This window comes from Nematolebias whitei, chromosome 16, assembly GCF_014905685.2.
Source record: "Nematolebias whitei isolate Nwh7 chromosome 16, NemWhi1, whole genome shotgun sequence".
In the NCBI taxonomy this organism is placed as follows: domain Eukaryota; kingdom Metazoa; phylum Chordata; class Actinopteri; order Cyprinodontiformes; family Rivulidae; genus Nematolebias; species Nematolebias whitei.
This window is the reverse complement of record NC_056513.1, coordinates 11,605,149-11,621,215: the sequence shown is the minus strand read 5'-3', so window position 1 is coordinate 11,621,215 and position 16,067 is coordinate 11,605,149. Positions and strand designations below refer to the sequence as shown.

The 16,067-nt window shown below is 40.7% G+C and overlaps 1 protein-coding gene across 1 annotated transcript in view; it reads right to left on the bottom strand.

The window, feature by feature from the left end:
- pkd1a (polycystic kidney disease 1a) overlaps positions 1-16,067 on the bottom strand; it is a 104,563-nt gene that overhangs the window by 37,187 nt on the left and 51,309 nt on the right. Inside the window, 6 exon segments of the mRNA XM_037690506.1 lie at positions 3,026-3,176; positions 6,033-6,475; positions 6,552-6,851; positions 6,938-7,138; positions 11,115-13,738; positions 15,776-15,906. Of these exon segments, the coding sequence (XP_037546434.1) occupies positions 3,026-3,176; positions 6,033-6,475; positions 6,552-6,851; positions 6,938-7,138; positions 11,115-13,738; positions 15,776-15,906 (3,850 nt within the window).

Genomic DNA, 16,067 nt, shown 5'->3' with positions numbered 1-16,067 from the left:
TAATCCAGGTAAAAAATCCAACAATGTTCAGTCAGCTCATCTCGACAATTTCGTTCTATTTTTTTGTTTTGTTGAGACGTTTCACCCTCCATCTGAAGGGTTTCATCAGTGTGAGGAGTCACAAACAAATCGCTTGCCCCACTAAGCAGTACACTCCTACAGTGGACCAACCAGTTTGCTGGTGATAAGTCCCGATTGATGAAGCCCTTCGGATGGAGGGCGAAACGTCTCTCAAAAAAAAGGTAACTGTCCAGATGACCTGACTGAATGTTGGATTTTTTTGTACCTGGATTATTGAGCATGAACTTTGATGTCTTGAACCACTATGGCTGCCTGCCTGAGAGGAGTCGACAGGGGAGAGGACAGCCCCATGAAACCATCTTATCACCAGTAAACTGGTTGGTCCACTGTAGGAGTGAACTGCTTGGGGGGGGGGGGGAACAGTTTGTTTGTGACTCCTCAGACTGATGAAGCCCTTTGGATGTAGGGCGAAACATCTGTCAATAAAAATAAAAAATAAACTGCCCAGATGACCTGACTGAACATTGTTGGAACATGAACGGATGTTAGGCATCAGGCAGTACTGTTGTTGCCGTCATGGTCAGGTGCAAGGAATGGACAGAAAGTGAGCAAAAAAGCAGCTAAAATGTAAAGAAAAGATTTAAAGAGAACCAGAAAGCCTGAGGAATCATTGTCTGTCAGGTAACGTAAAAAGATTACGAGAAAGTCTGGCTGCTTGGATGCAAACTACCTTATAAAGAAATTACCAAGTGATTTAAAATGTTTGTGCTGTACTATTTCTGCCAAAAAGGGAAGCCTATTCACTTTTTGATTTCAAACTGTATTTTCTTTCTTTTAATCAGCTGCGCTGTCAGTTGCGTGTTTGCATCTATGTGCGGATGTGTGATACAGTTGAAGTGGACTCTGTAATTGTCAGGGTGGGGAGCTAAACTCTCGCTGTGGAATGCTGAGTTTATCTCCAACAGACAATATAACCCTTTAAATGCCTGCTCGGACTGCAACACATCAATCCACTTTGAGCACTTTCATCGATTAAACATTTCCCTATTTCATTTAAACTTGACCTTGACCTTCACTTCAAAAAGGTTTCTCAACCAAAGATGATGTGCTTCTGAAAATGTTCAGGTTCTTGTGTGAACATCTCAAACATGGACACAGCCTTCACATTAGGACTGACGTTTTGGTCTTTTGATGCTCCAACAGAATGTGTTGCAGCCACTGATACAGCAGCGTGTGGAAAATTCATAAATCAACACACGCCCTTTTACAGTCAACGTTTAAGAGACAGTTCTGAAATTTTACTTGTGCCACATAAACACTGCCGAGCTATTTGTTTCCACAAATTCCTCTAAATAATCATGAAAAAAATGAATACTTGTTTGACAAGTTAATTGATTTTGGTTTATTCGAGTCAAACAGATAATTCAGTTAAACCAGAGGTGGGTAACTTTATTTTTTTCCAAAGGGCCACATCAAGATGTTTAAAGCAATCAAAGAGCTGTACAGAGAAGTGGAAAATACATTTTCGTTATGACAAATTATCTAGAAAACCTTGTTCAAGCTTTTTCTTGTTGTAGAATGCTTTTTAAAAACACGTCTGTCCAATATCCTTTAGGAGTATAAGACATTCTGTAAACTGGCTCTTGTGACATTATATTATACACGTTAGCTAAACATGCTGTACAGGTTAGCGGAAATATGCAAAGCAAACATATATTTGTGTTTCTGAGTCTTTAAGGTTCTGTCTAGATCTGGAAACACAATGACAAAAATGTTTAAAAAAAAGTTCTGCGTACGATGTTTAATTTAAAATTCTTTAAGTCTCATTGATAAATTGGTGTGTGTTTTTTTATAATAAGGATATTGGGGGACCTGATGGAGATTGTCGAAGGGCCACTTTTGGCCTTAAGTTGCCTCCGGCTGAGTTAAAAAGGAGTAAAGACTGGACAGATGAGAAATTTGTCAAGTTAACCACTAACTGAGTGGTGACTATAGGGATGCACGATATTATCGGCATGGTATCAGCCGATATTAGCGTTAAAGTTCAATATCAAACATCGGCCATTCCATCAAAATAACTCACCGATATAAAAGACACTGTTTTTTAATGACAACCCAATGACAAGGATGCCTGCAGAGGCAGCACAACGTGATGACGTCACGTGCGCCTACCTGATCTGATCACGGCGGAGGGGAAGAAGTCAAAATGTCGGCGGTGTGGAAGTTTATTTTTGTTGAGGATGTTGGATTCTGAAGATTTCTGGTCTACGTTGAGCCTCGCTACATCGTCCCCAGTCTGAGATATTTTTCCAGCGTAGCTTTACCCGAGTTACAAGCCGTCATTTCCAACATCATTGAGAAGCTAATACTCAATAGCACTGGGGTGAGTTTTACCACAGACATTTGGACGTCGTGTTAGCCCCGTTAGCATGATTAGTCTTACGGCCCAATGGATAGACAAAAACTTTGAGCTTAAAAAGGCTGTCCTTCATGCACAGGAGTGCAGAGGATCCCACACTGCAGCTATAGGAACCTGGAACAAGCCTCCATAAGTGAGACAGCATCGCAGGTGACTAATGCTAATAAATAACATTTAACACTTTTCATTTAATATAAGTTAAAGTGCTATGCATATCATATAGCTGTTACTGAATATATGTCACCAGCTCTTACAGCTGTTACACAATTTTTGTAACAAATAAGCCTAAATAAGAAGACCATGTTCTGACAAAGGAAAGTATATAAAAAATATCGGTATCGATCATCGGCCAAATAAGTTTTAACATATCGGTATATGGACAAAAATCCAATATCGTGCATCCCTAGTGGTGACACGTTTGTCCTAAGTTAACTTAATATGCCATGGTTTTATTTACAAGGATTTAGTAAGAGCTAAATTCACAAACAAATAGCCTTAAGAACTATTTATCTTCATTTTGTGTTAATGATCCACCTGCAGGTCAGAAGAGACCAACCAAAGCAGCTTGTTGCCACCTGTCTTTACCTTAGAAGTACTTTGGCACTCCCAGTGGTAATGAAGCAGAGACTGACTGTCTGGGTCCATGTTGGGGTCGTAGGACTGCTCCGCACTGAGCTGCAAGTCCTGCGTCCTCGACCACACCCGGTGAGTCCCTCCCTCAATGATGGGCTTCAGTCTGACACAAAACAGAACATATTTAAGTTCACTTTAATTTATGCTGCAGTAACGATGTACAAACGTCAGTAAGCAGTGCGATAGTGGCTCTAAATCGGTTATTCTGATCCTGATCTTTTCCTCGGATGTCACGAGGAATTTAACCTTTTTATTCAGAGTTTCAGTTTACATTTTAGAATAGCACTTCATTAATCAATTTTATTATTCCATGTCACTTTAGGTTATAATTGAAAAAAAAAAGGCAGTTAATTTAGTCATGTTTTATTGATGTGGTTTGGCTACGACATCAGGGTAAAATAATCGGTCTGGGTTTTATTTATTTAATATTTTTCCTGTTTTGTTGGGGAAAAGCTTCCTGTGCTCAACTTAACTTTTTCAAAGCTTCGTTATAAATGTGAGTTATGACATTTTTGGATAAATCTATGTCAATAAATGATCAAATATATAAAAAAGGCAGTTTTTGATCCTGTTGAGACTGTTTGTCTGTACTGTATCCACTCTTGAGGTTTTTAATGATCAAGTATTTTTAGCGACAAGAAAAAACACACTGGAATTTTTAAACGTAACAACCCTCAGTGTGATGTTCACAAGTCAAAATGTGATTACAGTAAAAAAATATATTATATTTTGCAAGTTAACACAGAGTGGATGTTTTAACCTTTATATAACTGATATTCCTCTGCACAGGTCAAAATAACAGCAATTGTCATTCATATTTGCCAGACTGATGGATTTCTGCCTTAAAATGACTATTTCACTCAAAGCCATTATATTTTAACGATTTCAGCTCTTTAAGTCATTTAAAACAATCTATTTTTCATATTTCATCATTTATTTCTAGCTGTTGCTAGAAAACCTTCGTACAAAACAATGGTTGCTTTGTTTTTACATATAACATTGTTTAATATGCTGTCCTTGTTCAAATAAACTTGAATGAATGAATGAATGAATGAATGAAATTTATGGCAAACAACAAACACTTAAAACCAACACTCTCACAGAGAGAACACTGAGGATTTTTGAAAAGTAAATAATAATTATTGTAAATATTATTATTATAAAATGGAGATACACTTTTACATTAATCCTGGGTAAACAAATACATTTATTTTAGTGTTAATATACCGGTAGTTTGATTCCAAGAACTAAATTTGCAAAGTGAGTTTACCGTAGAAAGTGACTCAAACAGGCTGCGCGCTCCCACAGAGGTGCCCTATGCTAGCGAGAGTTTGATCACGTGCGCAAGTCTGAAATATTTATATGCTAATAATGTTAGCCCCAAAGCATCAACATTTAATACGAAGTCGAGTTTTCCGGGGGTCCTGGCACGTTGTGGGAGGAGGGGTGAAGAAGGGGAGAAAATAACATTTTGGTGACTCCCCCCACTGCACAGAATTGATCACATGTGAGCCTGTTTGATAGTTTATTAATGTTTTACATGCCGTGATATTTACGGCAGGGCAGTCAGTTTCTTTGGATAATGGTAGGGGAAACACTGCAAGATGCATATTGTTTCAGGTAAAATCTATGTTATGAACCTGCGTGACTTTAGCATTATTCTGATAGAACTACCGTAATTTCTGGACTATAAGCCACTACTTTCACATGCTTTGAACACCGCGGCTTATACAATGATGCGGCTAATTCACTTACATGGCTGCCCAATACACGTCACACTTGGGTGTGTGTGTGTGTGTGGGGGGGGGGGGGGGGGGGGGTGTCTCAAAGAGACTACCTGTATAAATAAAGGTAAAAAAAAAACAACAAAAAAAAAACCTGACCAATGAAATTACTGAACAGGTCACAGTGGACCAGTGAAACTTGGTTTCATTGGTCCACTGTGGAGGAGGGGAAATTTAATTCCCCCACTCTCCTTTCTCTCCTCCCCTTCCGCTCCATGCAGGAGTTTCCCCGCTGGAGTTTCCCTCCTCGTTGTACACAACAAAGTATTTGCAGCCACTCAAAAAAAGTGTGAATCGTAAATCAAATCAAATTGTGAATTTGACTCGAGACGAAAGTGACGGCGAGAGCGACAACGAAAGAGACCGAGGACGTGCGCGATGAAGTTTTACTGAGGTTGTTCAATTCTGACACTGAAGAAGACTAAGTGGTTTTAGTGCACAGGAGAAAGATGAAGTTAGCAATCAATGACTTTTCCTGGTAGGCTACAGTATTTTTTTTAATCAGCCGTGTTACAGGCACTGTTCAGGGAAAAAAAAAATGACCGTACCTATTTGTGTATGTTACTGGTACATATTTAATTAAATGTTTTAAAACAATCTTTCTGCGTAAATATCTTCATGTTACAACATAAACACCTTCGGCTTATACACAAGCGTGGCCTATATATGTACAATTTTTAGTTTTTTATTTATTTAGTGGGTACAGCTTACATGCTGCGTTCAATAATCTGGAAATTACGGTATTATGAAATTCCTGTCATAAATACCCCAGACTACACTGAGAATGCAGCTGATGCAATTTGTGCTCACAAATAATTATAGAATTTTTTTTTTTTTTTTAACTTCATAATGCAAAATTTCACCAACGTAAAGATTTATAAAATAGGGTTTGAATAAGTACTCAATGAAATGTTTTAAAGTGTAGTAGTTGAGGACAACAGCAATCCACTGTAGTCATGGCCAAACTTGGACTAGTCATTCATTCAATGAAAACTGAACTCTATTTCTACAGTTGAAGTCACTCAAAGAGCTACAACAAGTACGAAAATAGATGTTTCACACTCTTGCCCAGAACTCTGTTTAAAATTATCTGAAAAACTGGTTTAAAAAGATATGCAGGGGGTAAATCGTTTTTGAAAAGAGTCAAGAAAAAGCTTATTTTGTAATGAACTTACTTTGCAGCCATGACGCTGAGGTGCAGACAGGCAGCCTTTCTCAGCGGAACACCTTCGTAGGACAGAGAAAACACTAAGCTGTAGTTCCCCGCTGCCAAAGCCATCTTTGGTAACAGCAGCTGCAGCCGCCGCACATCCACGTCTGCCAGCAGACGAACTGCTCTGCCAGGAGAGAACTGAGACGGCTCCGATCCAGGGAGCAAAGCACCGTCTCTCATGATGTCTTCACTACAGGAGGATGCTGAGAATATCTGCCAGAGGTACTGAGCTCCGTAGCGTATACAGCCTTTCAGATCCACGCTGGCCTCCACCAAAGTGGACTGGGAGCGCCAGATGACCAGGCGGTTCTGAACCACGTGTACTTCCGGCTCATCACACTCTAAAACGCGGATGTTTACCTCCACCTGAGACAAAACCCAGCTCACCAGGTTACTGCAGTTTACCTGAAAAGATCAGCATCAGTCAAATTAACCCATTTATTATATCAGGAAGTTGATTTAGACATAAAAATGCGCGTACTTGAACCAGATAGTGTCCTGGGTGTCGGTACGTGTGACCAGCGGTGGTGGTGTTGGTGAGAAGCGGTGTCGTGCCATCACCGAAGTCCCACAGGCACTCCACAGGATTCGATTTGGGCGTGACAGACGCCATCAGAGTGACCATCTTGTTGATGAAAGTGTCTTGTGGAACTGCATATAAGCTGGCAGACCTCAGAAGGTTCTGCACCAGTATGCGTTTGGTGATGTTCTGACTGTGTATGTTGTTGAAAGCCTTCAGATAGATGATCAACAAGCCTGGTTCATCTGGAGTATAAGGCACCTGAGGAGAGAGGATGCAACGTTCAGATCAGTAATACGGTCACGGTGATATGCATCTCAAGATGGTGAGATAATAAGGAACCAGACCTCTTTAGCCACGGCTGATTTCTTGTGGTGGTTGTGGTGGAGATCAAAGGTCCACAGGAAACTAACAGGTTTGCCTGTCAGGACTTTGGCCAAAAATGATCTTGTTACTCCCACAGGGATCACTGGGCTGATTCCCTGGATGGAAAGTCCACTCACCGGCTCCATCACCTCCACCTGGAGCTGTCGACTTTTGGAATTCACCTGGACAGTCATTTTAATAAATGTGCATCTATTAGAGACATATATTTTATAACAAGTTGAACTGCACAAATGAAAAAGCAATAGGTTTCACATTACAGTAGCCCCTTGCTACGACACGGTTCGTTTATCGCAGACTCGCTCCATCACAGTTTAAAAAAAAAGACTGGACATGACACACAACTGGCTGATTGATGGATGAGCATGGAATTTATTTTCATTTAAAATAAATTATTTAAAATTATGTTGCACCTGCTGCACATTTGTGCAGCCCACACTGCAGGATAAACTTCCTGCTGCAGCTGATCAGCTGATCTCTGTGCAGAGCGGAGAAGTGGGCGTGGCCAAGAGCGCTTGCAGGTGGCAAAGAGTAGCAGAGGCAGAGAGCTGAAATCATGACATTCTGTGTTGTTTTAGAGCTTTAGAGTTTAGAAACATTGTTTAGAATATTGCAAGAGTGTGGGAAGGGTTTAAAACACCTTTATATATATATATATATATATATATATGCAAAAATAAACTAGTAATTGTACTACTATCCCTACTTCGCAGTTTATCACTTATCGTGGGGCTTCAGGGTACGAATCCCCCGTGATAAACGAGGGACTACTGTATTCAATAATCATTTGTTTTTCATGTTAGTGCAGCGTGCACTGAAGGTTTAACAATCTGAGCTGCTTTCCTTCCTCCCAGCTCAGTGTGAGATTCAGGTGTGTGATCTCAGGTGGAGCTGTTAAAGTGAAGGAGCTCATTGAATATAAACTGGACGAGCAGAGTGAAGCAGCAGCAGGAAACAGAAGCAAAACTCTGTTTAAAAGCAGCAGCTTTCAGTCTGTACAGGAAATTACTGAAATAATCACATGCTGCCGGCTCCGATCCCAATTTTGATCAAACGTTTCCAAACCCATTTATCAATGAAAAACCACAAGTTTGTGTGTCTGACCTTTGCTCATTAATGATGCTCATTGTTCTCTCACATTAACAAATGCAATTTCAGTTTGCAGATGAGAATAACCAAAAACAAATTGTTCCTCTAAAATTCAATAAACTGACTCAGTTAATACCACACCAATTTTTATTTCATTATCTATGAAACAGACTTGAGTTGTAGTCATTTTTTTTGTTAGCTAAGGTAATTTGTAGCTGCTGCTGCCATTTTAAAGTGGACTGATTCCAAAAGCTGGTAGGCTGAAGATGTATATCCATTCTTACTTTCTGAGGAATTACTTTAATTACTTTCTCAGGCTGAATAATCTAGAACCCATTTAAAGACTACAATCCATAAAGCAGTTTTTTTTTTTAAACATTTTTACTACCTTCTAACTTTTACTCTTAGGTATGCAGCATCAATCCTCAGCCCCATAAGTAAGACAAGCAGTCCTTTATACCAGGCGTCTGACACCTGTGGCCCTGGAGACACATGCAGCTCGTTGGTCCCTCTGCAGCGGCTCTTTCAAGCTTGAACCAAAGCTAACAAATAAATTTTATTCCTTTAACAAAAATACCTAATTTTATTCCTTTAACAAAAATACCTAATTTTAGCAGTTTTCCAGTCATTTCTTTTGCAAATATGTGAATATTACAACTATGACAAGGAGTAAAACATGTTAATTTTTTCCACAATTAAAAAACAAAACAATAAAGGCCTACATAGTTCATTGCTTTATTTAATTTTATTTTTTAATTGGCCAAAACAATATCTTTTTCTTTTCTTTAACAAGAATCTCATCTTATTTTGTATAATTTTTTTCTTCTCCTTTCTGCTGCTCCCTTCTTCAGGGGTCGCCACAGTCACTCACTCGAAGACTTGGCTATTGTTTATACGCCGGATGCTCTTCCTGACAACCACAGACCACCGAGCTACCACAGCCCTCTGTGTGGAGCAGAGAGCTGCCATCTAGGGTGCCCGGGGGAAGCAGTGGGGGTTAAGGGCCTTGCACAAGGGCCCAGAGGCAGGTGTGGGTGTTTCACCTTTCCCACCCACATTTTGATGTTGTCGATCCGGGGAGTCGAACCGGCGACTTTGCTTCTCTAACCGTTGCGCCAACATTTTCAGCTCTATAATGTCACCCCTACTGGCCAGAAATGCACCCTCCAACAAATGTAAAATAGTCTGCGGGCCACCAGTTGAGTCAGTTGTAGCAGGTTTGGTGGCTCCGGACACGTTTAATTTAGTGAATGATGGAGCAGAAAAGGCTTTTTTGATTGTAAAGGCTGCAGACCCCTGCTTTATACAAACAACAATTAGTTTCTTAAACAAATACACTGCCAGGCCAAAAAAAAAAGTCTCCACCTTGATTTAGCTAAGCAAACGGGTACGAGCCTCCTGTTGGATAATTATTGCATGGGCGATTATCTTTCAGCTGGCAACAAGTTATTTAACCCCAACTGGTGCAATGAGTTGCTTCTCATTTCTTAAACAACCATGTTGAAAGACACATCATGTGGTCGTGGAAAAGATGTCAGACTGTTTGAGAAGGGTCAAATCATTGGCATCAATAAGAGAAAACATCTAAGCAGATTGCAGAAACTACTAAAATTGGGTTAAGAACTGTCCAACACATTATTAAAACTGGAAGGATAGTGGGGACCCATCGTCTTCGAGGAAGAAACGTGGCCGGAAAAAAAATCCTGCATTATCGTGATCTGTGATCACGTAAACGTTTGGTGAAATCAAATCGAAGAAAAACAACAGTAGCACTTAAGGGCTATGTTTAATAGTGAAAGAGCATTTCCACACGCACAATGTGAAGGGAACTCAAGGGATTGGGACTGAACAGCTGTGTAGCCTTAAGAAAACCAATAATCAGTGAAGCTAACTGGGAAAAAAAGGCTTCAATTTGCTAGGGAGCATAAAGATTGGACTCTGGAGCAATGGAAGAAGGTCATGTGGTCTGATGAGTCCAGATTTACCCTGTTCCAGAGTGATGGGTGTAAGAAGAGAGGCAGGTGAAGTGAAGCACCCATCATGCCTAATGTCTAGTCATCAATGCAAGATCTTGGTGAAAAATTAATGTAACACTGGATGGAAATAGATCTTGTGACATTGCAGAAGCTTATTGAAACAATGCCACAGCAAATGCATGCTGTGATCAAAACTTCAAAGCTAAAGGCGGTCCAATGAAATATTAGTGTGTGACCTTTTTTTTTTGGTGGCGACTTTTTTTTTTTTGGCCAGGCAGTGTATTTAAAAAAAATAAATAGTTTTACTACCTTCACTTTTCTGCTCATCATGCCTGAGCAAGAACACCTCCCAATCCTTTTTGATATACCAGGTATATCTTTTAATTATATGTAATTATTGTAATACTGTGATTACTCAACATGGATGGCCTCTGTGAAATACTTGGAACGTGCGCTGAAGTTACGAGTTGTAGAGAGCGGTAGCTGTTGTCTTGTGTTTTCTTCATGTTTTATTATATCGGGAACACAACTGTGCTTGTAGCTTTTAGTTTCTTGTCCTATTGTGTTTCTACGGAGATAAAAGACTTTTATTCTGTTTTATTGCTTCTAAGAGAATGTCATGTTGCCACTTATTGAGTTATAATTTTCCTATGGGGAAAAATGGAAATAAGTCTATTTTGAGAGTTTCATTAAAATCCATTCCCTGGTTTACAAGTGTCTGTTAAACACAAACAATGTTGACTACAAAAGTAATGCCAAAATGTTGCACAATCCTGCATAATTGTTAAATGTTCAGAACATGTGCTCTGAATGCGCCTTAGTTACTACTTCACAAAATTTTTGTTTCAAGCGTTTATAGTTGACAGAATTATATCAATTTTTATGTTTGCTAAACGTAAAGATTTAACGTCAATGGAAAAAAACAGATTTACTGTAATCTAATCTGTGATCTAATCCAAAAAACATGCATGTTAGGCTGCCTTTGGGCGCAGGCCTCCCTTGAAAAAGAGTTTGTGATCTCAATGGGATTTTCCTGGTTAAATAAAGTGAATACATCGGTCTTTGTTCACGTTACCTGGTTGTGAGCGGTGAGGTTCACCATGTAGGTATCCACCCTGCTGAAGACGTGAGTGTAGGTTTGGTTAGGCTGAGGGAAAACTGTTGCGTCCCCACTGATGCTGAGGATCAGATTAACGTCTGTACCCCCTGTCACCAGAATAGTGAACTCCACCTTTTCGTTGACAGCTGCAAATGTCTTGCTCGCCCTCAGATCCAACCCCTGAATTTTGTCCTGAACAAAGAACTCCCTGGAAACCACTTCTCCACTAACGTCATTAGTGGCATTCAACGTAATGATGGCCGTCTTTGGCTCTGAGAAAATCACAGAGGTTTGCCTTCCTGCTTGAGTTCTTCCTTCCAGCAGCCACATCCACGTCACATCGGTTCCTGTTTTCACATTCCCCTGCAGAGTGATGCCGACTCCCGTTGCTACGAAACTCTGCTCATCCACGTGGGTAGCTGAGAAACTTAACCCAGAAATGACTTCCAGAACATGAATACTTTTTGATGCAACCTCTGAGCTAATGTCATTGGAGACCTCCACAGACACTTGTTTTAGACCTGGACTGGTGAAGGAGTGTTCCAACCAGGGCCCGCTCCACTTTAGACGGTTCCCATTCACGAGCCACCGATACTGCAGATCTGAACCTTCCAAAACCTGCACAGTCATGTTCGTTGAAACGCCAACAGCTACTCGGTCATTGCTGATCAGCAGAGTCACTCCTCCAGCTGGTTCGACAAAAGAGATGGTTTTGTTGACTGACAGCTGGCCGAGGCGATTCGCTGCTTGCAGAAAGATCTCACATGGACCTGGCTTGGAAAAATTAAGCTCCACAGTTTTCCCACTTGCATTGAATGAGCTGTCGGGGTCCAACTTTCTGATGACGTTCCATGCAAAAGTCATGTTGGTACCCTCCTTCAGTCCTGCTTGAAGATGAAGAACTTTGTTTGTAGCATAAAAGCAGCTATTCAACCCTGCGCTCCCACCTCCTTTGATGTCCTCGGCTAATATCTGCAAACCCTCCAACTCACGTTGAACAAACAAGATGATGCTTGCCTGTGCTGTCTCAATATCATTCTCTGCTGTCACACTGATATTGAAGGTGCCAACAGAGCGAAAGGTGTAGAACATGGTGTTGTTGGTCCCTGGGATGGAGGTGCAACGGTCGCACAGTATCCAAGAGTACCGGACATCATCGTCACTCTCATCTTTGTGGGCCTCAAAATGCACTGAAGCATTCAGACGGACATTTATGAAGCTGGCGTTGATTTTCAGTCCTCGAATCGGTGCAAGCACAGTAACCTGTAAAACAGTGCTGTTCTGACTGACGGTGTTAGATGCTTTCAGTGTGATATTGTACTTTCCAGAGAAGATGTAAGTATGGAGGACGTTCTGGCCTGTGAGTATTTTTCCATCTCCAAAATTCCAGGCGTAAGTGGCATCGGACGCCAAAGAAGACGTCATGAAAGTGTATGGGGCTCCTAGTGTCAGAATGTTGTACTTTGTGCTATTATGATGAATTATAATTGGTCCAACGGGCATCAGAACATCAATTACTGCACTTTTGCTGTTGGCAGATATGTTATTGAAAACGTGCACTGTCACTATATAGCGACCAGGTTTTTTATATATTGTGACAATGTTTCCAGAACGGTGCACTGGCGTCAGGTCTTCCTCCCTACCAAAGTCCCATTGATAGCTGAGGTTAAATTCAGGTTCAGTTCTGACTTTGAACTGTATTTCCTCTCCGACTGCATAGCGAGACTTCTCAGGAATGAAGCTGATATTGGACAAAGCTGGCTGCACACATACCAGTTTGAAGAAATTTGCTTTTGTAGCCTCGTTGACGCCACTGGACAAGTGCAGAGAGAGATGGTACATCCCACTTGTCCTGTAGCTGTGTGAGACTCTCGGGTTACCTTTGTGTGTGTCATTGGGGCTTCCATCCCCAAAGCTCCATTGATAAAGAGGAAGCGATGCATTACCAGACACCCAGGCCTGAAAGTTGACATTGGTGCGCTCTTGGACACATCCTGATGGCTCAATCTTTACAACTTGAAAGACATAGACGTGAACAGAAAGGATCGTCCAGCCAGAGCTCACAGCATTCATGGCAGTCACGTTTACGGTGTAGTTGCCTTCTTTGTTGTATTTGTGTGACACATGAGGTTCAGTTGGAAAATAAATGTTTTCATCGCCCATTGAGAATGTCCATTTGATATCATTACCAGAACCAAGGTGCGCCTGCACTGTAGTGGAACTGTGCAACTCTGTGGGAGAGGAGCTGTGAGCCGTCAGGTCTTCAATCTCTTCATACACAAACATCTCGGCACAAGTCGAAGTAAAACTGATGGTGTTGTTTACTGACACACAGACGTTAAAGCTGCCATATTGTGGAAAGGTGTGCGCCACGCGGCGACCGTGTTGGAGAGGGGTGCCATCTCCAAAGTTCCAGTCAAAGTGAATGCCATATGCCGAAGGCAGAGGGTGCGCCTCAAAACCAGCTGATTTTCTTGCCAGGAGGAGCTGTTGTTCAGTTTGTATGTTGACACGTGTGAGGATGCTGTAAACACTCATGTTGATGCTCTGACTGATGTTCTCGAAACGGTTGGACACCGACACCAGCGCTGTGTATATTCCTGTACAAAAAGACAGGGAAACAACAGGAAAATGGGTTACAACAGATCACGCTTTAAACACTATAAATGTACAGGAAATAAAATAGGCTTCTACTAAAATAAAGCAGGTAACACACCTGTCCCAGGTAAAACTTGGATCCATCAGTTCAGAAACTAAATTGATATGTTCCATCTTTCCTACAGTCTTACATTTAAACATACAGCTCTGGGCAAAAGTTTTAAACCTTTCCTACTTCAATTTGTTTTTTTTTTTCCAAGGAGTCTGACTTTTTGTTATCTATTAATGTGGACTTAATCAACAGTTCTCCAGGCTTTCTGACGATCTTTTAGTTCATTTGCTTCAGATTTTGGCAGATTTTTGTCTCGTTTTCAGTCCAGTTTCTAGCATATTGTAAAATATCCTGATGCATGCTCAATAATCCAGGTAGAAAAATCTAACAAAATTAAGTCCGACACTCTGGACGTTTTTTTATTTTATTTTTAATTTTATTCTTTTTGAATCTATCTAGAGGACTTGACTTAACTTTGTTAGACATAGTGTAAAATGTCTCTAAAAAGTAAGGAAAGTGAACGAGTGGAGCTATAAAAAAAAAAATCAATAAGGCCTTAAAAATAAGTAAATAAATAAAAAAGACCTGTCTGCAACACAAGAAGTGTCTGAAACTCATGTCTTTAGGAAACAGGAGAAATTAGGCTATTTTAGTCAAATTGTGTTGAGTCCGTCCATCATATTGCAACATGTTCAAGTGGGTAGGAGTTACACTGTGTACAAAAAGAGAGGTAGGTTTTCTGTTTTCTTGTCTAAGGCGGCACAGTGACCAATCCTGGTGAGTGGAGGGAGCAATTTTATCCACCACCAGGTGCACTGGCGGAGCAAGGTGGTGGCCAATGGTGGCCTTGGCTGCCATACATTAATCTTCAGCCACCCAACCAGCCAACCCACTCGTTTGAAGAAACTATAATTTTAAGCAATATAAATACTAGAATACATAGTTTCCTCAAATGATAGCGGTGGCCAGTTTAGAATAGAAATAGAAGAATAGAATAGAAACGGCCTTTATTGTCCCACGGATGGGAAATTCAAGTGTAACAGCAGCAACAGGTAAAAAAATAAAAAATAAATCACACAAAAGTTCCTAAATGTTAAAATATATATATAAAGAAATAAGATAAACAATATTAATAATAATGTTCAATATGTGTTGGAACATTGATAAAGGACAGACTATTTACATACAGTATTACAGGCAGAGTGCGTGTTTTAGCAGAGGTCAGCATGTATTTAATCCTTATTGAGTTTGTTGGGAGCAGTGATGGTTGTAGAGTCTAACAGCTGCTGGGAGGAAGGACCTGTGGTAACGCTCCTTTGTGCATTTAGGATGCAGTAATCTGTCACTGAACGAGCTCTCCAGTTCAGCAACAGCTTCATGCATGGGGTGGGAGACGTTGTCCAGCAATTATGTTATTTTAGCTAGAGTCCTTCTGTCTCCCACCACCTGCACTGGGTCGAGGGGGCATCCAAGCACAGAGCTGGCCTTCTTGATGAGCTTATCTAGCTGCTTCTTAAGCTGCTGCTCCAACAGACAACACCATAAAAGATGGCTGATGCCACTACCGAGTCAAAGAAGGTGTTCAGGAGCACCCCCTGCACTCCAAAAGACCTCAGTCTCCTCAGCAGGTAGAGTCTGCTCTGACCCTTCCTGTAAAGTGCATCAGTGTTGTGAGACCACAACGTATATATACATATTTACATATATAAATGGCAGCAGCCATCTTGGATTTGGATCTGGTAATCCAATTACTGAAAGGAACATTTCTTACGCTTAGATGCACCCACACACAAAAATGGAAGTTGGTAATGGACTTATTTTTGTCATTGCATTAACAACATTCACATACAAAGAGAGGGAGAGTATTTCCTTTCCACCTTTTCACTCTGCGACAGGGGACAAGAAAAGGTTGACCTCTCAAGTTTTCACTGGATTTTTCACATTTTTTGTGCTTGTTTTTCTGATTGGGACAGGAGTGAGGGATTACCTGGCTGGGAGTAGTTATAGATGATGGTTTTACTCAGGAGAACTTGATTCGGAGAGTCTGGACAGAGGGGGAACTGAGAATAAGGAGGCTTGAACTCATACTCTTCATATCCACCATCACCGAAAGACCATCTACAACAGAAAACAGACACCAAAAAATACAACCTTAAAAGAAATGCATGCTTTTCAAATTATGTTGACCTCTAAAGTGTGATTGTGTAAAGCCTCCACATCATGAGCAATACAACACACACACACACACACACACACACACACACACACACACACACACA